This window comes from Limulus polyphemus, unplaced genomic scaffold (genome assembly GCF_000517525.1).
Source record: "Limulus polyphemus unplaced genomic scaffold, Limulus_polyphemus-2.1.2 Scaffold3300, whole genome shotgun sequence".
NCBI classification, from domain to species: domain Eukaryota; kingdom Metazoa; phylum Arthropoda; class Merostomata; order Xiphosura; family Limulidae; genus Limulus; species Limulus polyphemus.
In genome coordinates this window covers 9,394-33,928 of record NW_013668910.1, presented here as the reverse complement: position 1 = coordinate 33,928, position 24,535 = coordinate 9,394, and the positions used below count along the sequence as shown (strand labels likewise).

Sequence of the window (24,535 nt, the reverse complement as noted above, 5' to 3'; positions counted from 1 at the left end):
GTAGATTGGTCGAAACAAGGCTAAGTGATTAACCAAAACCCTTAAAATTATAGGTTTATTCAACGTCTTGAACCATCTAAAAATGATCAAGAATAGGCATATCCCATATTTTTGTATATATGGAACCTGTAAAAAAGTATCTTTGTACCAAATCCCATGTAAATTGGCCTAAATACAGCGAAGCAATTGATCAAAAACCCCAAAATTATGCTTTTTTGTAAGCTCTTGCCCCCCTAAAAAGAATCAGAATGGGCAAATCCAACTTTTTTATATGTCAATGTGTTGGACGCTTGAAAATTTCTATTTGTGCCAATTTACATCTTGATTGCTGTAAATGACCATACAGGAGCCCAAACCATTTTGGGTTATTTTTTACCTTTGACTCCATAAAATACTTAAAAAAGCCTAAATAAAAGAAAAACGAAAGATGAGTCTGGGCATATTTGACCAAGGTATAACCCTACCAAGTTTCAACTCAATCCGTCAAGAAATGAAGTAATGGCGGTCGATTGAAAAGTGTTTGTAAGAAGACGAAGAAACAATAGAAAAACAGTATGTCTCTCGGCGGAGACATAAATATATGAATTTATTCAAATATTCCAGAAATTATAGTCCGTACATTTGCAACAGTCACAGTTTTACACACCTGAAGTTGTTTTTGTTTTACTTTTCTTCACCCTAAAATGTTTTTATTCTAATCGAATCGAAGAATTCTTCATCATCCCGAAAAGAAACTAAATAAAACCTGATAAAAGGAAACCCAGTGAAATAATGGCATTAAACATACCAAGTGTCACATTTAAAACACTCCCACTTTATAACAAATTTGACTGCCACTTTTCCCTAATGCTCTATTTCTGCACAGTTGTTTCTATACGTTTCCTGTACTGGAGCTGAATGATCTACGACAGTTTCGGGGCTTATTAAATTAAGTACCAAAAGGTGGAGAAATCCTCACTTAAAGTACAAAAAGAACTGAACTCCGGGAGTCTTAAAATAGAAGTAAATCAGGCATCGTTACACACGAAAGAAAAGTATAAGGAGCGTATTTACTATACTTACCTGTGCCTTCGAGGCATCTTTAGTTGGATCGACGTCCCTCGTTGGAACACCTCTTCCCATATCAGTTTGCTGATTCTTTCTCATACTGCTTAGTTGAGCCTCTTTCTCCTTGAGAGAGCTGGTTAGGAAGAACATGACATCATTCTGTTTAATGAGTTGTTCAACACCGACTGAAGTAGAAAAAAGCTTTCCAGTTTGATATTAAAAATCCAAGTACAAGGCCCAATAGATAAATAACTTGCTTATTTTTTCTTTTCTAGTAGAGTTTTCAAATCAATACTTCACTGTATCTATTGTTTACTTAAGTCTCACACTGTTCATTACTTAGGCTAACTTATTCTAACTAGTAACTTGCAAGAATTTCTGGATTCGTCAAAGACCAAAAATGGCATCAACAACAACAAAATTTAAGATGTCAGGATTATGAAACTTTCTTTTTATCTCCCTGAATTACTTGTATTGAAATTGGCAGCAGTGATGCACTAAAGACTAAATTTAACAAGAGTAAAATCAAATTTATAGAAAATCAGAAAAGCGAGCTCACCTCCGGCCCAACTGTAAACTAATCTATGTACATGCATTTGTAGATAAAACAAGAGTGCTTCAGAAGTGTTATTAGGCGTTATGTATAAAAGTTAGAGTGCTTCAGAAATTCTACTTGGCATTTTTTATAAAAACTAATTCATAAAATAAGAGTGCTCACTAATCATTATGTATTTACATTATTAGATAAAACAAGAGTGCTTCAGAAGTGTCAATAGTCGTTGAAAAACGTTATTACGAGACCCGAAAAAAAATTCCTTCTTTCCATGCTGGTTTTTATGATCTTTACAAAAACTTTCTAATTTCTATCATTGGTCTTACAGTTTTATAAGCCAATCAAAAATTAACAACGTAATGCTACAAGACACTGGATGAGTTTATATGAGCTTAAACCAATGTTTCTACTTTCCATCACTATACACTGGACAGGTTTTTGTTTATAAGCTTTATAAAAAGTTCGTTGAATAAGAATATATTCCAATTTCCATAAAAATACATATCAAACATTTGTAGGCTTAACATGGCCAGGTGGTTAGGGCGCTCGACTCGCAACCTGCGGGTCGCAGGTCCGAATCCCCGTCCCACCAACATGCTTGCTCTTTCAGCCGTGGGGGCGTTATAAAGTGACGGTTAATCCCACAAATCCGTTGCTGAAAGAGTAGTCTTCCCTCTAGTCTTTCACTGCTAAATTAGGGACGGCAAGCGCAGATAGCCCTCGTGTAGTTTTGCGCGAACTTCCAACCAAACCAAAACATATGTAAAGAAATGCAATAAAAAATTAAACCCTTCAATAATTTATATACATGGTTTAAAAATGAATGCTGTGTTTAACTACTAATAGGAGTGTAAGTATTTTACATGAAAGCATTTTTCGAAAATGACCATTTCTTTCTCTTTCTTTTTTGTTTACACGCAAAGATCCACAATGGACTGTCTAAACTGTGTCAACCACAAGGGTCGAGCATTGAATTTTGGCGTTATTAGCCCTCAAACGTATTTCTAAACCACGAGAGGGGAGAGGGCTTCTTACTGTGTCATCGTATGAGGAAAGATCAAGTTAAAATTATATTTACGTCTGTCTTGAGAATAATTGTCCCCCGGTGAGACAGCAATAAGTCTTCGGATTTACAACGCTAAAATCAGGGGTTCGATTCCTCTCGGTGGGCACAGCAGATAGCCCGATGTATCTTTGCTATAAGATAACACACACTTGAGAATAATTACAGTTATCCAAATGTAAGTTTGTTTTACTTAATATAAAGCCAACAATAAAACCAGTAACTGGTATGTTACTGTTTTACCACAAAGCTTAAATTTCACAGTAACAGTGCCATTTTAAAATCTAGTGTTGATATTTAACACAAAAATATTTAATACTTAAAAATTTCATATTGCCAGGAGTTTCTAGAAAACGTAGCATTCGCAACAACTTAAGTTTGTGAACGTTTTGTATACCTTGCTATTTATATGATCTTCTAGGCTAGTCTCATACGTAAAAGATTTGTTTGTATGCTTTTAAAATAAAGTCACATTGGGCTATCTGCTATATCCATCGCGAAGAATCAAACCCCGTATTATAGCGTTGATAGTCCGCAAACTTACCGCTGTCCCGTTGAGAAAACTGAAATTGGTAAAATAAAACTATTTTACGACTTTTGTCCAAGTATTTTGATGTTCAAATATTATAGCCTATAAGTTTCATCTAATTTAGTTCTGTATAGTTGTAATTTTAGATTTCTTTTTTCATTACTTAGAAAGATACAGGTGCAACGTTTTTGAGAAAATAACTACCATTATCAAAGGCCGTGGCTACACTGTAATTTGTTGTATTGATAAATATTGGAAAACTCAAACCACGTGTGTAAATTTCCTTATAAACTTTAAAAAACAACATTCAAACCGATAAAAGTTTATGTTAAGTAATAACATTGATTTGTAACATTCGTTATACGTAATGGTGAACATTCAGAAAACGTGCACACAGGTTTGTTTAGCCACAGAAAATTCAATGATGAAATAAGTGACATTCAGAAAACATGTACACGAGTTTAGTATCCCTAGACAGTTCAACGATGAAATAATTCACATACAGAAAAAAACATGTACATAAATTTAGTATCTCCAGACAGTTCAACGATGAAATAATTCACATACAGAAAAAACATGAACACAAGTTTAGTATCTCCAGACAGTTCAACGATGAAATAAGTCACATAAAGAAACCATGTACCCAAGTTTAGTATTCCCAGACAGTTCAACGATGAAATAAGTGACATATAAAAAACATGTACATAAGTTTAGTATCTCCAGACAGTTCAACGATGAAATAAGTGACATATAAAAAACATGTACACAAGTTTAGTATTCCCAGACAGTTAAATGAGGACAAAAATGGCATACACTAAACATGTACAGAAGTTGAGATTTTCCAGATATTTTACTGATGTATCGATAAATACCCAGAAAGCATGTACACGAGTTTAAACACTCCAGGTGGTTTACTCATGTGATGATAAACGTTTCGTGAAGTTGTACATGAGTTCAGTCTTCTCTGACAATTACTCCAGAGTTGTAACGACAAGCATTCAGAAAATATATAGACATGTTTAATTAATATCTCTATACTTGTATTAATGTGAGGGTCTTGTACATGAGTTTAGTCTCCTCTGATAATTACTCCAGAGTTGTAACGACAAGCATTCAGAAAATATATAGACATGTTTAATTAATGTCTCTATACTTGTATTAATGTCAGGGTGAATGCATACAATTGAATAACTTAGTTTAAACTTTTGAAATCTCTTTTGTACTTTACGGAAGCATTTGGAATTTGGTGTTATAGGCAGCTACATACGAAAAGAAACGTGTTAGTATATTTCTGGATGTACAAAAACAAGTAAAGAAAAAAAGATGCTGAATATATGTAGGAAACAAAACATGCGCTACTTTAGACTTATAATTAGTTCTGATGGCACGTTCGCAAGGTTTGTTTGTTTGTAGTCAAGCACAAAGCTACACAATGGGCTATCTGTGCTATGCCCATCACGGGTATCAAAACCTGGTTTCTAGCGTTGTAGGTCCGCAGAGATACCGCTGTGCCACTGGGGGCAAATCCGAAGAAAGAAGAGGAATAGGCAGTCAGAGAATTTTTTGGATTGGAGAAGAAAAGCTTGAATTAGATTAGATGGTAGAGGCACTGAGGAATAGGGAACAATAGAGACCCTAAATGTTCGACTCTCAGAACCTGACATGACGGCATCACTGACACGAATTTATAAAATAAGCTTTGATAGATATAAAGGTTTGACATATATACAGCTGTTATCTTTGTACCTGATCCGACTTTATGAGTTTTATTACTGAGCCAATAAAACCATCGATGGTGAGATATAAAAAACAGACAATTATCGAAATTTCATGTGTGCAGCTTCTGGTATGACATTTAAAATGTGTGATAATTTTTTTTTGATACTGAAAACCTCAGATATCTGATTTTATGCTTTACGCTGCGTAAATAAGACGTTGTTGAGTAATAATCGAATAGATATTGCTTAGTTGGTGTTATATCCTGCCAATGTATTGCTTGAATGGTGTTATATGCTGTCAGTGTATTGCTTGAATGGTGTTATATGCTGTCAGTGTATTGCTTGAATGGTGTTATATGCTGTCAGTGTATTGCTTGGATGGTGTTATATGCTGTCAGTGTATTCCTTGGATGGTGTTATATGCTGTCAGTGTATTGCTAGGATGGTGTTATGTGCTGTCAGTGTATTGCTTGGATGGTATTATATGCTGTCAGTGTATTGCCTGGATGATGTTATATGCTGTCAGTGTATATTTCTTTGTGCGGTTTTAATATTTCTGTTTTTCTTAATATTGAAATTAATCATATTTAGAAATTGTATTTATATCGTTTACGTATACTTGCTGACAACGCTGAGGTTTAACAACGTTTAAGATTTCGAGACTGGCAATTGTGTGCGTTCGTAAAATCACTGCAGGCTGAGTTACATACAAAACTTACTCTTGCAGTTCCTTGATTTGCTGATTTAGAGCAAATTTTTCTTCTTCTGTGGAGGTCATAATCTGCAATAACCGTTCTAGTTCGGACGTTGACCGCTTGGACTCCTCTTTCGCTTTGGCTAGTTCCTTCTGACAGTCGTTTTTTTCTTTCTCAATCTCAGAGGTTTTTTGTCGCAGCTCAGCCACTTGTTTGGCGAACGCTTCATTCTGACCTGTTGCTGCCTATATAAAAGAAATTTAAGCTGCCGTGATACGAAATAAGACATTTTTAATAGCATTTTATAACGAGTTGTAAGATAAAACACCTTTATTAAAAACTTTATCATTAAGACTTATTAAAGACTTACGACTTTACAAAGAAAATAAAAATATTTATTAGTCTCTGAATTTATTCTGTTTCATTGTGGAGTATATAAACATTTAAAATAATATCAAATTAATATGTTTCCTTAATGTGTGATATTGAAAGAAACATGTATGAAATGTAATTATTAAAATATTTATTTGATTTTGTTAGTGCTCCTTACTGCGATATTTACAACTTGAACTATAAGTTCTCAAGTTTACTGTTAAGAAACAACGGGGCCTTATTCCAAACCTAAATGCTCAGTGGCTTAGCAAGCATAGTCTCAGCTGTTTCGAGTGAAACAACTTTCAAAAATCATCAAATGACTTTTTTCTCTTTTCAATAACGTACTTCTTTTTTATTTGTAGAACCTCATTGCAAAGATGCCAAACTCATGAAAAGTGACATGAAAATCTAACGTCCTTCATAACGTGTGCATCCTGTAGTTACGCCATAAAGTTTATTGTCAAATTAAAAGTTGTCTAATTTGTCTATAAATAGCATACTTGTGATGTCAAATTAACATGGCGTGCTCTAGTCATCCATGCAATACCTACTTTTACAGGTGACACTGTAAAATAGAATAACATAATGCTGTTCAGCCTGGCCAGTGGGGAAGCAACACCTCCCTAACCTGGTAATGCGATGCAGTAAGTAACAGGCCTACAGGGGAAGAAACACGTCCCTAGCCTGGCAATGCCATGCAGTAAGTAACAGGCCTACAGGGAAAGAAATACCCCTTAAACTGGCAATGCGATGTAGTAAGTAACAGGCCTACAGGGAAAGAAACACCCCTTAACCTGGCAATGCGATGCAGTAAGTAACAGGCCTACAGGAGAAGAAACACCCCCTTAACCTGGCAATGCGATGTAGTAAGTAACAGGCCTACAGGGGAAGAAACACCCCTTAACCTGGCAATGCGATGTAGTAAGTAACAGGCCTACAGGGGAAGAAACACCCCTTAACCTGGCAATGCGATGTAGTAAGTAACAAGCCTATATTAACGCGAATTTTGAAATCCAAATTGGCTACCTTATTAAAAATACGTAAGTTGGAGAATACATAAAATATTAAAGTTATTAGTGTTTCTGTGCTTCATAAAAGGTCACATCTTTAAAAGTCACGGTTTAAGCGTAGAAAGCTAGAGGGAACAACAAACAAACAAACACATTTTGAGCCTATTGGTTAACGGTGTTTCGCCAGCTTTCAGCGCTTAAACTGTAACGTTTAATGCATTGTAATGTATAAATAAATAGCGTTTAAAAGAGTCCTCTGTTTGTCATCGTTAAGATCAACTGACGACTTTTGGTATTGCACGAAAGGCCTCTTGAGATAGACCTGAAATGCTATTCTTACACTTCTGTAATTTTGAACCTAAGGTTGACAGAATGAAATGAATAGGAAGAAAATCATGTGAGATACACGTGATGTTTGTCACAAACTTTGGCCCTAATGGATTCTAATGTTATTTTACATAACTCTTATTTTGATTACGAGATTGACAGAATGTGGTCGTTTCTTCCGAAAAGCTTGAAAATGCATCTTAGAACACCCCCTGTTTTAAACATTTCTCAAGGAGGACCACTAGACCCCCTTTATTATAAAATAATTATCTTGTTACATAAAGAAATAATTATGAAGAATTTCTAGCTACATTTCTGATAATTTGGTTGGACTAAACCTACTTATATTTAAAACTTCCCACCATAAAGTTAAAATCAATCAGGACAAACAAGTTATTATTTTTACTAAATTAACTAAAACTATTTTCAATGCCATTTGTACATGTGGAGTAAAATCCAAGAGAAATTCTGAAATGAGTTATTTATAGCTGTTAAAGTGGCTTTACATTATGGTTCAGGAGTGATAGAATCGTACCTGTGACAACACTTTCTCCATTTGTTCCATGTCTTCCTTCCTCCTCTTTTCCAGTTCTTCTACAATACGCTGCTTCTCTTCCAGCTGTTTGTTTAACTTTGTTAACTGTACATTTAACTGTTGTTGGGTCGCTCCCTGCTGGCTGCGGAAGGCGTTTAGATCTGCCTGCAACCAATGAATAACAAGGAATAATCAATTATTGAAGGCTGTTGATAAACACATCAGGAAGTGTGAAGTAACACATACTGTGTAACCTTACACAAAGTTGAAGTAACACATACTGTGTAACCTTACACAAAGTTGAAGTGTGAAGTAACACATACTGTGTAACCTTACACAAAGTTGAAGTGTAAAATAACACATACTGTGTAACCTTACAAAAATGGATTTTAAAATAACATACACATACTGTGTAACCTTAAACAAACTTGAAGTGTAAAATAACATACACATACTGTGTAACCTTAAACAAACTTGAAGTGTAAAATAACATACACATACTGTGTAACCTTAAACAAACTTGAAGTGTAAAATAACATACATATACTGTCTAACTTTAAATACACTTCAAGTGTGAAGTAACACACACATACTGTATAACCTTATAAAAAACTTGAAGTGTGAAGTACTATACACACATACTGTACTACCTTACAAAAACTTGAAGTGTGAAGCTACATTCCAAAGTGATGTATAACTTTACACAAAATCTCGTGGCTTTTACACTTTGTTGTAAGGTTACAGTGATTAGAATGTCTTAATTCATCACCTGGGTTTTGTCATTGTCATCTATATTTTCAATTTTAATTCCAATACTATCTCCAAAATAGACAGGTTCAGTCATTCTTAAACCACATTTGTTAAATTAAATAACTGTAAGAAAGTTAAGCCTATTCTAAGATGAAGTCCAATTTTTATTAACTTTTAAATGTTTAGTATCATAAAGTAATGTTCTCGAAAGGGTCTTTGTCTAATATTTTTATAGTTAAACTAGGCAACACTTTGAGGTTTGTTCGAAATCTAAGCTAATAGAAATAGTTATCGCCAAAGCACCCAAAAGGTTAGAGAAAACACATAAAATAAAGCATAGCTAACTGACCTCTTTTTGTTCCAATTCATGTATCAGTTTTTCTAACTGTTGTTGGAAACGGCCCCGCTCTACTTCAATGTTTTGGGCATCCTCTTGTGCTTGTGTAAGTTCTATTTTAAGTTTCTGAGACTCATTACGCATCTTCTCAGTTTCCATTTTCTGATGTTCTAGATTTAGCTGTAGTTGTTCGATTTCTTTTTCGTATTCTTCACTCTCCCAATGGCTATCATCAACTTGACTCAGTTGGTCTCGATATCTCTGAATTTCTTGGTTAAGCCCCTGGATTTCGATCCTCTGATTCTCGAGTTCCTGTTGAAGATTTTCAACCTCTCGTTGGTCTTTTTCTCCTACCTGAAACCTACCAGCAAACATCTCATTTTCTTTTTCTTTTGCCTTTTCTAGCTCAGTTTTAGCATCTTCTATCTGCCTCTGATTGTCAGCAATGGCTTCCATTGCCCATTCTAGCTTCTGCCGTAATTCTTGGTTGTCTATCTCAGTATTCTGTAGTTGGTACTCCATTTTCTCTGCTTGCTTCTGCATCCACTGAATTTCTTGTCTTGACTTGTCAAGTTCTTCTTTGCACTGTTGTTTGACATCTTGTGTTCTCTCCACTGTTGACTTGGTGTTTTGAATCTCCTGTTGGTATTGCAATACCTCCTGCTTCAATTTTTCTCTTTCTTCCACAATATGGTGAAACTCCTCTTGAGAGTTTTCTAGCTTATCCTTCAATTGCTGAATCTCGTCTTTTAATCTACCAGTCTCCTCTTTTGAAACATCCTGATTCTGATTATAGCGGGTAATATATTTATCAGCTTCATCTAAATCCTGCTCTAGCCTTTCCATTTGTATCCGTAGTTGATTATTTTCTGCGAGGGTTTGTTGAAGTTCAATTCCTGATTCATTCAATTGTTGTTTCAGTTTCTCTATCTCTCCGTAGTTAGTGTCACTGTCGCATCTCTGTTCTTGGCTAGTATGAAACGCCTCCAGTTTGGAATGAGCTAAGCCTAAAGACGTCTCTAACTCGTCAACTCTTTCTTGGAGCAAGTTCTTTTCCCTCTTCAGTTTCTCCATGTCTGCTTCTTTCCGTTCCAATTTGTCTTTTATTTTCTCTGCTTCAATTGCTAACCTCTCAAAATCAATTTTCTGTCTTCCTTCGTACGACGATACTCTATGAATCTTAGACTGACCTGTTTCTAATTCATACTGTAGATTTTCAATCTCTCTTTGTTGTCGTTGTTTTGTTTCTTGAAGTTGTTTGATGTCGTGCAAGGCTCTTTCATATTTATCTTTAATTTTTTCCACCTCGATGTGCATCACTTCCATTTCTTCAGAATGCTTATACGTTTTGGTTTGTGTTACAGATTTACCGTTATTTGGTTTGTGATCATACTCCTCCCTTTTTTTTAATTCCAAACTTAAGCTTTCTTTTTCCTCATTAGCTCTTCCTAAATCTGCTAATATTTTCTCATATTTGTCTTTTATTTTCTCTAAATCAATATATAACCTATCCACCTCTGACTGAGACTTATCCTGCATAGACTGATATTTAATGAGTTGAGATTGATACCTCTCTAATTCTAATTGTATATTTTCTTTGTCTGTCTGGGTGCGGTCTTTCTCGTTTTGTGTTTTTCTCAACTCTACTTGACACCTATCCAATTTTTCATACACTTTTTCCAACTCGACGTGCATTCTGGCGACCTCTTCCTGAGTCTTTTCGTGACTAGTTTGTGTTTTACCAACTTGTGTTTGTACACGGTCCAGTTCTATAGACATGCGGTCCACTTCAGCTTGCAGTTTATCCCGCTCTGATTGGATTCGCCTCATTTCCACCTGAGATTTCTCGTATCTGTCTCGAATAACCTCCAAATCCATCTGGCATCTGTCGAGCTCGTTTCTCAGCTTTTCTTCCGATTCTTTTGTCTTTGAAAGCTGCAAGCTGGTTCTTGAATACATCTCTTCCAGCCCTTCGAACTCATCTTGAGCCTTTTTGTAATCCTCTTTTGTTTTGTTTGTAACAACCACAGCTTTTTCTAGTTCTATATTTAGTCTGTCTACTTCTGCTTGTGCTTGGTGATACTTAGACTGGATTTTGAACGTTTCTGATTGGCTCCTTTCCATCTTCCCTTGAAGTTTCTCACATTCAACTCTTGTCATTTCTTTATCTTCTTGCAGCTTCTGTAACTGCTGCTGTAGTTTATCATGCTTCTCTTTTAATACTTTGTTCTCAGCATGGGCGGTGTCATAATCTGCGTGATACCGCTCCAGTTGGTTCTGAGACTTCTCGAATCTTTCTTTGATGACCTCAAACTCTGCCTGAGCATTTTCTCGATCTTTGTTAGACTTATTCAGCTGTGCTTGAAGTAGATCTACTCTTTCCTGAAGCTTTTCGATCTCATGATGAGACAGGTCCTTATCTCGTTGCAGGCGCTGTAACTGCGACTGTGCTCTTTCGTGCTTCTCTTTTAGCTTTTCAACTTCAATCAGTGCCACTTCTTTCTCTCGCTGATATTTTTGAGTTTGACTCTGTAATTGATAAACCTGGGACTGTAAGTTCTCCATTTCACATTGTGCCTGCTCCCTCTCAGTTTGGTGTCTACGTATTTCACCACTAGCCTTATCTAGTTTTTCCTGTATCCTATCGCAGTCCAACTGAGCCTTGTCTAAAGCTGCCTGGGTTTTCTCATGTTGTACTTGGGTCTTACCAAGAGAACCCTGAACTCTTTCGAGTTCGTTACGAAGCTTCTCTGTCTCAGCTAGGGCCACGTCACGTTCTGATTGGCTGCGAGCAACCAGTGCTTGAACTCTGTCGTACTCTTCCTGCAAGTTTTGTTTTTCTGCTTGAGCATTTTCTAACTTTGCTTTGAAGCGATACACTTCTCCTTGTGACCTCTCGACCTTTTCTTGAAGCTGTTCAACCTCCCCACGTGCTCGATCCTGTTCCGCTTGGTTCATTCGTAGCTCAGCCTGCGCCCGGCGTAAATCCGACTGGATCTTTTCCAGTTTTTCTTGTAACCGTTCCACTTCATCTGATTGGTACAGGTTTGACTTGCCGTAAGAATCTCGGGACTTACCTAACTCCGTTTTTAGCCATTCGTTCTGTTCTCTCAAGCGTTCAGCTTCTAGAGTGAGCCAGGAGCTTTCTCCTTTTCCTTTTTCCCATTCAACTTGTGACTTGTTGACTTCTGTTTGTACCTTCTCCAGCTCTGCTCTGGCTTGGCCAAGCTCTGACTGGGAGTTTTCCAACCTCACTTCAAGACGGTCCTTCTCCCCAGCTGCCTTTTCAAGCTTCATCTGAAGTTTATCCATTTCACTCTCAAGAGCGTGCATCTTCATCTTATATTCTGCTATTTCATGCTCGTGCAACTCACGCTCTTCATTCCGTTCTTGTTCAGCGCGATCACGCTGTTCTCGTAACTGTGTGTTCTGCTTCTCCTTATCGCTAATGGCTTCCTCCAAACTGGACAAAGCACCTTCTGAAGACGAGTGATGAGCCTGCATAGCTGTAAGCCGAGCTCTAGCCATGTCCACTTGATTGTCCTTCTCTCGCAGCAAATCTTCAAGATTTTCAATCTAGATGGAAAATGAACAGCAGTTATGAGTCAGACATGTCAAACTGCAAAATTTTAAAGATTTTTTGCGAAATTTCGAATTATAATATTTTCATCCAGTATATTTTACTAGTATCTAGAAATGCCTTATGTTTGACAGATAATTTTTCTCCGAAAATATTATTTTTTATGTGCTAACGACATAACGGCACTCTTGTAACAATCACTATATGAACCTTCCAAGCTGCATATACTGCTATGTACTGTAGTTAAATATAGAGCTACACAAGGAACTATCTATGCTGTGCTCACCAAGGTTATCGAAAGCCGCGTTTTAGCGTGATAAGCCCACACACTTACCGCTGAGCTACTGGTGAGGGGGATTTTAAGAGGTACCGCACACTTTGACCTTTATAGACTCTGGATCTGGCACGGTCTGGTTAGGGCGCTCGACTAACAATCTGCAGGTCGCAGGATCGAAACCCGTCGTCAAACACGCTCACCCTTTCAGCCGTTGAGGCGTTATAATGTTGCGTTCAAACCCACTATTTGTTGATAAAGAGCAGCCCAAGAGTTGGTGGAGGGAATTATTGACTATCTAACTTCCATCTAGTCTATCTCTTCAAAATTAGGGGACGACTAACGCTGATAGTCCTCCCGTAGTTTTGCGCAAAAACTCAACAAGCAACCTATAAGTCCGTGAGGCATTTAAAATTATATTTTTGAAATTTTATTTAAAAATATTATTTTGATTATTGAAATTCTCCATTCGGTTAAGATCATTCTTAAACCAGTTTCTTCAGGTTTTGTTTTTCGTAACTTATTACATATTTAGAGGAGATGAGTACACGCAGATACACATATATCTCGTATCGCAACTGTATTCATGAAACTACATTATGTGTTATCTTACAGTTAAATAATTCACCACATGGACTTTTTCAATTGCAATGCTCAAGTCCCCCAGCGGGGCCCCCAGTGGCACAGCGGTATGTCTGCAGATTACAACGCTAGAATACGGGCTTCGATACCCGTTGTGGGCAGAGCACAGATAGCCCATTTTGTAGCTTTGTGCTTAATTACAAAACAAACCCCCATCGGGACAGCAGTAAGTTTACGGACTTAAACGCTAAAATCCAGGGTTAAATTCCTTGCGGTGGACACAGCATATAGCCCAATGTGGCTATTCTCTAATAAACAAACAAATGTTCATAGATTATGGTCATTTATTACCTAAGGCTAGGCTGTTAAATTTTTCAGATACATATTTAACGGGAAAGAAGCTCTAACTTAGACTTGGTTTTCGGAAGCAAATACATAAAAGTTATTTCAGATCGTGTGATACCTGAAGGTGTATTAACATTAGTAAATATACCTTAACTCCCACCATACCCAATTGATTATATCATTGTACCTTTCTTTAAAATATTAACCTTATATTTGGCCGTTGTTTACACCACATTACATAGATTTTTAAGTAAGTATATCAGCAATACTGTAACATGCGTACTTACAGAGATTCGACAAAATAATAGAAAAAAACCTTATCTTAACATGGTAATTTCATTGTGTTAAAATTGCTTTTTTGTCTATATACGAATATTATATTATTGTTGTAGTTTGTCTAGCTGGTTTCTCAGTAACAAGAACACCTAAAATAATGAATTTGTTTGTAGATAAGCACAAAGCTACAAAAAGGGCTATTGAAACCCGGTTTCTAGCGTTGTCGCCCCCCAGTGGCACAGCGGTATGTCTGCGAACTTACAACGCTAGAATCCGGGTTTCGGTACCCGTGGTGGGCAGAGCACAGATAGCCCATTGTGTAGCTTTGTGCTTAATTGCAAACAAACAAAAGCGTTGTAAGTCCGCAGACATACCACTGTGCCACTGGGGAGCTTTCCCGATGGACAGTGTCAAAAGTGACGTCAGCATGGTATCAAAAAATGAAGTTAGGTCAGACAAAACCTAACAATGGTCTAAAAAACTAAGCTGACAGACAAGTATTAACACTAGCAGTGAGACATATACAAAACACTACGGTGTCCAAAAGTGTGCTCAAGACATTACATTAGCCTACAACAACCACTCGATCGGAAATGCAGAGATTGGTTATCATGGTATTCTGAAACCTCTGATAACAACAAAACATGCAAAAACCCGAGTTAAACGTTGTCAAGAACACAAAAATTTGATGGAGGATCAACAGAAAACATAGTTTTCTTACATGAATCATCTTATATACCTTTCCCATCAACTGGATATATTAATGTGTGGCGAAAGCCAATAGAAGCTCACAACCTTGAATGTCTTGTTCCATTAATTAGCCCCCCAGTGGCACAGCGGTATGTCTGCGGACTTACAACGCTAGTATCCGGGTTTCGATACCCGTGGTGGGCAGAGCACAGATAGCCTATTGTGTACCTTTGTGCTTGATTACAAACAAACAAACATCCATTAATTAATTACGATGAACTATCTGATGACATTGGCAGCTTTTAGCTCGAATCGTTTATGGTCTATGATCTCACGGACAGATCAAGTGGCAGGAAATGATTACTTAAACCCTACTGTAGAAGGGTTTTAACTGAAATCATTTATGGTCTATAATCTCATCGACAGGTCAAGTGGCAGGAAATGATTATTTAAACCCTACTGTAGAAGGGTTTCAGCTCGAATAATTTAGGGTCTATGATCTCACGGACAGATCAAGTGGCAGGAAATGATTACTTAAACCCTACTGTAGAAGGGTCTTAACTCAAATCATTTATGGTCTATAATCTCATCGACAGGTCAAGTGGCAGGAAATGATTATTTAAACCCTACTGTATAAGGGTTTTAACTCGAATCATTTAGGGTCTATGATCTCAGGGACAGATCAAGTGGCAGGAAATGATTACTTAAACCCTACTGTAGAAGGGTTTTAACTGAAATCATTTATGGTCTATAATCTCATCGACAGATCAAGTGGCAGGAAATGATTACTTAAACCCTACTGTAGAAGGGTTTTAACTGAAATCATTTATGGTCTATAATCTCATCGACAGGTCAAGTGGCAGGAAATGATTATTTAAACCCTACTGTAGAAGGGTTTTAACCCGAATCATTTAGGGTCTATGATCTCAGGGACAGATCAAGTGGCAGGAAATGATTACTTAAACTCTACTGTAGAAGGGTTTCAGCTCGAATAATTTAGGGTCTATGATCTCACGGACAGATCAAGTGGCAGGAAATGATTACTTAAACCCTACTGTAGAAGAAGAGTGTTAACACCTAATTTGGTCACCACAGTCTCCAGTTTTCAAATTTTTCACGTGACTGTTATCGGTTCTTTAAGTCTAATCTTCCAATCATATTTATGTAGACATAAAGAAGAGTGTTAACACCTAATTTGGTCACCACAGTCTCCAGTTTTCAAAGTTTTCTCGTGTCTGTTATCGGTTCTTTAAGTCTAATCTTCCAATCATATTTATGTAGACATAAAGAAGAGTGTTAACACCTAATTTGGTCACCACAGTCTCCAGTTTTCAAAGTTTTCTCGTGTCTGTTATCGGTTCTTTAAGTCTAATCTTTCAATCATATTTATGTAGACATAAAGAAGAGTTTTAACACCTAATTTGGTCACCACAGTCTCCAGTTTTCAAAGTTTTCACGTGTCTGTCATCGGTTCTTTAAGTCTAATCTTCCAATCATATTTCCACCATTAACATCACTTCAACAATTAGAAGAAGCTTTAATCAACAAATGACTAAAATTACAATTGTCTGATGCACACCTTATTGTTTCATCTCTTTTACGTATTGCTGTATTCTTTGTTCATAATTTATCAGCTCTATATTATTAATAAAATGTAGAAATTAATAGATATTTCCTTCATATTGTCCAGTCTCTATGGATATACCTTATATAGCATGAGTAGCTTTTGCTACCAGAGTCTTTTGTAACGTAACATTACATACACTTTATACCAAAAACTACAATAATCCCCCGTTTATAAGTATAAGGAATTAGATTCGTCAAATATTCAAGGAATTTTTACTAGTGACCAATTTTATAATGACGAAATATATTCAACATATTTCTTTGGTACAGAGCAAACTATCGAATTTATTAGAGTTTGAATAATTATTATTTACACAACCTACAAACCACTGTACATTGAAATACGAATACAAATATTGATTAGATATAGACAGAGGTGTCGTTAGGTGTTTAAAAGATTCGGGACTCGGGCCAATAGGAGCGGGAATTTTCAGCGTTTCAGTATGATATCGATCATGGTTTTTCTATTCTGATTTTTTAAAGACACGAATTGGGGATTGGGGGACGGGCCCCCGTATGTAAGCGCTTGGCAACGCTTCTGGATATAAATATATATAATGGTCCTTATACAATTAATTATTAGATTTCTCCCTGTTGTTGTGGAAACATAATTGGTAAACAGATCACACTGAAACGTTTCATTTGAATAAGTAAGGGCGTGGTTATTGTTGACATAATATAAAAGCAAAACATAAACTTTGTTAATTCTCATTTGGACAAAAAAAACAACAACACGAGTTTATTTGATTAATAGCACGACTTTAACAACTGTTGATCTGATATCTCGAAATGCTGATGAACGTCTTAACTCTTTGTCTGATAACTTTAATCTTCTGAACATCCCAGTATTCCTGATTATATTACCGACCTTTCTCTGTAGAACATTAATCTTCCTATCTTTGATCTCCATGTGATCTCTGAGTTCCTGAACCTCTTGAGACAGCCTGTTCTTTTCCTGAGTTGCTGTGGTGGCCTGATGAGTCTTTTTCTCAATGTTAGCGTTCTTTTCTTCCAGCTTTTGTCTCATTTCTTCAACCTAAACATATATTTTAATTATCTACAAAATTCTACTGAAGTTTTACATACAATGATCCAATAATAAGCCAACGAAACTGTATAGAACGACATTAATGTAAGCCTAATTTCTAATTATTTTTGCGAATGGTATTTTGCTTAAACTATAAAACAAAATTAAAAAGTATTAAATATTCGTTTAATTTTATTTTGTGTTAATACTCACAAAATACTTATATTTATACATTTCAGAGGTAATGATTTTTTGTTCTTATTGTATATATATATATATATATATATATATGAATATAGGCATGAACTTTATAAGATGACAATTGTTTCGTTCAAACGTTGGCCAGATATCTTATTTCCCTTAGAAAGACTTTTATCGATTCGTGGTCGTGGTTTTATTACGGCGCATTACTTTGATATTTGTCCCTTGCGTGAATAAACAGCACACGGTCCCATAACGTCAATAACAGATGCTCACAAAAAACAAAGTTCTGTGAAATGTAAAAGCGTGTTTACAAAGTTCACACGTATTGGTAAAAATAGACAATCTTCCATCTTTGTATTTTCTACATACTGTTGCCACCATTTCTTCCATACGTAGATCAGAGCGCCCCGCCTTGTGGCTCATCACTATGCTTGAAGACCAATAATGCGCACAAATTAGGATTCGATCCCTGCTGCAGACACAACGTAGATAGTCTTAAAGTAGGTAGGCTTAAGGACGTACATAATGTAGATTGGTGAGTATTTTTGTCTCTATTAAATGAATGTTTGATTAATTGTTTAAGGCGATTATTTGAAATTTCAGTAAAATTTTCAGACTTTTCTTTCTTCTCTGTCTCTAACACTAGTGATAAGTCAGGTAAAGCCTTAACTTCAAAGATGGTGCATTTTAATGATACTTTGCGTATAATCAGTAACTAACAATTAATTCTTGTTTCACTGTTGAAGTATAAATAAATAACATTTTTCTTACATCGGCCTGAAGCATATTGTAGTGTTCTTCTTTAGCAAATAACGATTCCTTAAGAACAGCGATGTGACGTTGGTAGTCCTGATGCTGTTCCTCCAACGTTCTCATCTTGGCATTCATAGCCATGATCTCCTGATCTCGTCTGTTAATCTCAAAACGCAGCTCGTCCAACTGTAATAACAATAAAATACAACAATAAAATACAGTGAATCTTAACTGGGCATCCTTATCGAATAAAAGAACAATATTTCAACCAACGAAATACAGAGAATCTAAGCCTCAATAATTACATCAGGTTTACACTTTTAATACAAACACCTATGTGGCTATTCCTAATGATTTTCGACTGAAATCCCCAGAATCAATTAAAGGATTCGCAAAATAACAAACTTACAACTTAAGTGTTATGTCAGGAAATTCTGGTTGAGCATACATGAGTAAAACCAAACCTATGGTTGAGCATACATGAGTAAAACCAAACCTATGGTTGAGCATACATAAGTAAAACCAAACCTATGGTTGAGCATACATAAGTAAAACCAAACCTATGGTTGAGCATACATAAGTAAAACCAAACCTATGGTTGAGCATACATGAGTAAAACCAAACCTATGGTTGAGCATACATGAGTAAAACCAAACCTATGGTTGAGCATACATGAGTAAAACCAAACCTATGGTTGAGCATACATGAGTAAAACCAAACCTATGGTTGAGCATACATAAGTAAAACCAAATCTAATCTTACTAATAGATTTATGTCCATCTTTTTCTTATATCGTTAATCTTATCTTAAACCTTTATTTAATCTTAAATGAACGCCCTTGTTTCTTTTCATATACCCGAAGTTATGCCTAACCTAACCTAGTTTTAGCTAAACCTCTTTGCACATTAATCCACATCCTAATTTAATCTTAACCTAATATACCCTTTCCAATATCTCTATCCATGTTTTCTAGTAATTTTGGCTAAAAATATTTACACTTTAATCCACATCCTACTTAAATCCTAACCTAATCTGACCTTTCCAACATCTATCTTTGTTTTAATCATTTTAGCTAAACATTTGTGCACTTTAATCCACACCTTAATTTAATCCTAACCTAATCTGACCTTTCCAACATCCCTGTCCTTGTTTTCCAGTAATTCTTCCATATGACGAGCTTTCGCTTCAGCTTCAATGAACTTGTTTTTAAGCCTTTCTATTTCAAGACGTTCTTCTTCCATAAGATGACCTAGTGACAAATTTGCCTATCAATTACCAAACTGTTTATAATACAATGAACAACACATTGTATATCTCTTCTACGAGCCTTTTAAGCAGTGATTCTTACCGAGAGCTATCGTATACCAGTACCAGTTTAAGAAGTAAAAAAATAACTATTATTTTTTTCAAACAGCTTAATCATGAAATACACAAGCCAAATTTACCCCTTATTTGCGCCTGTAATATATTGTTTCCATAAGATCGGGAACTATTCGAAGCTTGTAAGATATACAGAGTGTGATCAGTGATTATCAAATACGTAAATATAGTAGAGTACGTAAATATTCTTCTGGAGTTATTACAAAACACCACTGAACCCAAACTTCTGATGACTTTCCAAATATAAACAATCACCTGTTCTTTTGCTTTGCTGAAATTCTACCAATTTCTTGATGCCCTCTTCCTTTGCAGCCAGCGTCTGTTTCTGAGTTTCAATTCTCATTTCCAAGTCCTGCAGCAAAACAAAGTTTCATACTCCTAAACTACATGTTTGATGCAAATTCCAAGTCCAATAGCAATAGTTATTTTATATTCGTAACTTAGAGATGTTGAGTAAATTCAAAATTGCACCAAACGAATTTGAGAGTTCTCCGACAAAAACAAATTATTTAGAATACTCATGGAAATAGCAGATATTTCTTTTCAGATTGCTACGATTAATAATACAATATAAAATGATTCTTCATATTCACAGCTTATCTTTGATGATAAAATAGAACCACACCTTTTAAGTTATTTATTGTACGTTTTACACAAACAGAAAGTATAGAATAACAATAATAAAGTTAGGGAGAACGCTTCCAAGATAGATAATATATACTGAAGTGAGACCATATTATCAAAATTACACGAATAGAGAAAGCAGTTTTTTTTTGGAACCTGACAACGAGAAGATTCCGTACTAAAGATGAATGGAGCATTTACAGACTTTCATCTGAAGTGGCCCAGCATGGCCAGGTGGTTAGAAAGTTCGAACCGCAATCTGCGGATTGCGGGTTCGAATCTCCGTCGCACCAAACATGCTCGCCCTTTCAACCGTGGGGCGTTATAATGTGACGGTCAATGCCATTATTCGTTGGTAAAAGAGTAGCCCAAGAATTGGCGGTGAGTGGTGATGACTAGCTGTCTTCCTTCTAGTCTTACACTGCTAAATTAGGGACGGCTAACGCAGATAGCCCTCGTGTAGCTTTGCGCAAACTTCCAAACAAACAACTCTTCTGAAGTTGTTGTTGTTGTTGTTTTTTTTGGGGGGGGAGGTTATCATATCAAACACACGAATCTACGGGGGGGTTTTCCTTTGACTTAAAACTTCAGTAATTTCGAAATGTTTTCCATATTTTCGTAATTAGTTGTTCCATTTTTCGTTTTAGGGAAAATATTATGATACGTGCCATTGTTTACTTTGAGTTCTGTTTAAGTGATCCAAGTGTTATATTAACCCCAATGTTATTGTGTTTTCGAGACGTAGTGTTATGTATGTGTATGCGATTTCAACTGGAACAAAGCACAAAAGTCAATCCTGAGAATCGTCGTCATCATATGAACAGTAGATTGAATTTTAATACAACTGAACAGTGATAGCGTTGGGATGTATAAGTGATCTTAGAAGAGAGCTTTGTTAATATAGAATTCAATCTCCGATGAACACTATCCATCATTGTCTTAAGTAATTAAACTTTCTGTAGTCTGTCGAGAAAATGCTGACATTTACACGATACGTACGCACAATAGCTATGACAAAAGTAGTAAACAAATAATGTTATGAAAGCTACGAATACATTCAGGCTTAACTTTACCTTAATGGTTTCTCTCAGTAGAAAAATCTCTTTCTGCATGTGTTCTTTCTCATTGTAGAGCGCTTCTAGATGTTGTTGGACATCTGAATCCTGACCTCTCATCTTAGAATTCATCAGCTCCTCCTCCAGTTGTCGGATAAGCTGGTTCTGTTTATGTACGAGACGTGCGCCTTCATTAACTCCGGAACGCTGGTAAAATGTTCATCAACAAATATCTCAATCAGATACCAGAAAACACTTGTAATAAAATATATGAATAGTGATAACATATTCATTAACATTTCCACTGAGATTAATTAAATATCAACACTTAAACTCAGTTTTCCTTAATTGTGATTTATCTACTCTTATAATCCTACAAGTTTTTTATTTTATTTTAACACAAACGCTAGTAAAATATTAACACCCAAATCACAGTAAATTTTGCACCAACACTTAGACCATAGACTATGACCAAGTCAGAAAATCTGGTAAAAATGTTCAGTAATACTTGGATCAAACTTTATAAACACCACAGTAATACTTGGATCAAACTTTATAAACACCACTCAAATACTGATCACCACAAATCTGTAATGACATAATCATACAAAATTTAATAAAATAATACTTTAGCCATTAAGCTATTATAAAGCATGCACGTATACAGAAATTGTTTCAAATAATATTTTATTAACCATGAGTTGAATTTTGGTCGTTTTTCGATCAGTTACATCTATGATAGCGTTCACTAGTAGGTGTTGAATGATCATTGATAGTTTATCAAATATTTCCGACGTCTAATAGAAGAATTAAGTGTAAAAATACTTTATAGCTGAAGTGAGTAATTGGATTTTTGACACAAGGTCAAGCTGTCCAGCACAACTCGAATATCTTGAAAAAACAGAAATCATGTGCCCTAAACTCCAACACTTCGCCAAAAATGAGGCATTCTCATACAGGAAAACTATAGCTTCTATGAACCTAAAAAACGTTAAACCAAAACAGACTACATACAGTTAAAAATGAAGTGGGATGAACGAAGATGATACACCTACAAAATATTAACGGAAAACATTTTTCAAAAAGATCCACACGACACAACAACAGAAATAAAACAAATCACATGAAGAACAAGTGAGTGACTTGAAACAAGACACAGATATGTATTTGATCGAAATAAATCTAAACAAAGTTGGCTCGATGTGTAAAATTCACCATTGAAAGATCAAAATAGAAAAAAAAATCCAAAGATACACATTACAAACAAATATATCTATATCAGTGGTTTAGCATACTCCATGTTTAAAATTGACAAAGGTTAATCAAAAAGACCTCTTAGAATTAACGAAATGAGAAACGAAAAAAGAACTTGCAAACACTCGGAGAAGATCTAAATCGAATGAAACGCTTCGCAGTGAACAAAGAATGCAAAGTTCAACGCACAGCAGAGTGAAATAGAAAAACAACAACTGAACATATGGTTGCTACTATTCTGGTAGTTCTCAGAGCAGAAGGAACTTTTTCCTATAACCAGTTATAAAAAGTAAAGTCAGGAGATACTTGTTATTGATCGCACGGATTAACGTCTTTATTCCTAAGACGATTCGCAGCGCATTCAGAGGAGAAGAAATGAAAACGAGGATAGAGATACAGCACAACGAGACGTCTGAAAGAGAAACGTGGGATTCCATATGAATACTTTGTCTCAGGACGAAAGACCTGTCTAACAGTATAACAAGAAGAGCCAAGTTTGTTTAGTTTCTCTTTTTTCTTGGGGGGGGGGATACAAATTTCTGATATAACGAAATAATTTATCTTCAAACAAAAAAAGAATGAATTTCTAAACTACTAAAGCTTTTAATGTATACCTATCAGAAATAACCAGCTTTACTCAGACTAAAACTGCACGAATTAATTAATTCAAACTAACTACATGATGTCAAATGAGAAAGGTCTTATTTGTAACACATTATAGTAACTTTGTTTATAACATTCTTATATTTGAGCACTAACTTATTAATGAAACTGAACTTTAAAACCGTTACCACTTAGATGTTTTTATCTATAATGTGTCACAGAATATTTTAAGAAAAACTTTTCTCGCAATAAAAAAAATGTCCAAACATTTTCAAGTTAAGACACAATTTAGTGACAATGTCTTATTTATTTCTACAAGTGGGTGTAATTTTGGATAAATATTATTATATATGACCAGGCGTGACTTTATGTTAGCTTTTCCAAGTCTGGAAATCCGAGAATTCAGGGTTCGCATGTTTCTTTATTTAATGTCTTTTTTTTTTAATACAGCGACACGCTTTGCACTTTAGTTCTGTAGGTGTGCTATGCGCTGTAAGTCTTAGCTGTTGTTTGTAAGTTCAAAGTTTAGGGCAACTATGAACATATAACTATTTGCGAATAGTTTCGCGAAAATTCTAAAACAACAACAAACACTAGTGCAGAAACAATTAAGAAAATATTAAGAAACAATATTACGTACATTGAAGTAACAGAAACAATAAAATATTGCACAATATATGGCACGAACTAATAAGGGAGGTAGCACTCGTTTCACAATTATAGCATAAATTTAGTTATTTCTTAATCCAAATAAACCTTCAAGCAAATAGGAGGATTATGTTAAATCAATTTTTTTTCAGTCATAGACGTTTAGGCAAGTATCTATTGAATTTTCAAAAAGTGTAAGTTCTTTTTTCTGAGGATTATGTATTGATGTAGACAATGTTTGTAATTAAATTTCTGTATTGTTGTTTGGCAAGAGAGAGATTTGACACCATGTGTTGAACACCTGGCTTAACGTCTTACGTTTTATCAAAATATTTTGAATAGTCTTAGCGGTATACGAAAAGGGAATTAGGCAGGAGCAGATGAAAATGTATTACTGAGGTAGCGAGTTCGTTCATCAGTTTGCCTGTTCCTGTCAGCAAGTTAGTCAGTTCAGTTTTATGAATATCGAGCTTGTGTTTCGACGAAGAAATAAGTGATACGAGAAAATTAGCAAGGAAGTGATTGTTTAGCGTTAGTTGTGAAGTTAGGCCTATTGCTCAGTGAACACTAGTACGTGAAATTTGTAGAATTTGTACACGTGGTGAAAAAATACAACACATTTGTTGTCACAGTGAACTGGATGTAGAATTCTCTCTCTCTCTTTTGTTTACTGAA

General features: G+C 35.6%; 1 protein-coding gene across 1 annotated transcript in view; it reads right to left on the bottom strand.

Annotated features, from left to right (window-relative positions):
- Nucleotides 1-21,481, bottom strand: part of LOC106469097 (myosin-11-like) — a 57,349-nt gene extending 35,868 nt beyond the window's left edge. Inside the window, exons 1-9 of the mRNA XM_013929551.2 lie at nt 21,374-21,481; nt 19,932-20,028; nt 19,424-19,545; nt 18,315-18,482; nt 17,181-17,348; nt 8,952-12,515; nt 7,853-8,017; nt 5,630-5,850; nt 1,063-1,180 (exon numbers count right to left, since the gene is read on the bottom strand). Coding sequence (XP_013785005.2) covers nt 1,063-1,180; nt 5,630-5,850; nt 7,853-8,017; nt 8,952-12,515; nt 17,181-17,348; nt 18,315-18,482; nt 19,424-19,545; nt 19,932-20,028; nt 21,374-21,475 — 4,725 coding nt within the window. The 5' untranslated portion in view covers nt 21,476-21,481. The remainder of the gene's footprint in view (nt 1-1,062; nt 1,181-5,629; nt 5,851-7,852; nt 8,018-8,951; nt 12,516-17,180; nt 17,349-18,314; nt 18,483-19,423; nt 19,546-19,931; nt 20,029-21,373) is intronic.
- Between the last annotated feature and the right edge of the window lie 3,054 nt (nt 21,482-24,535).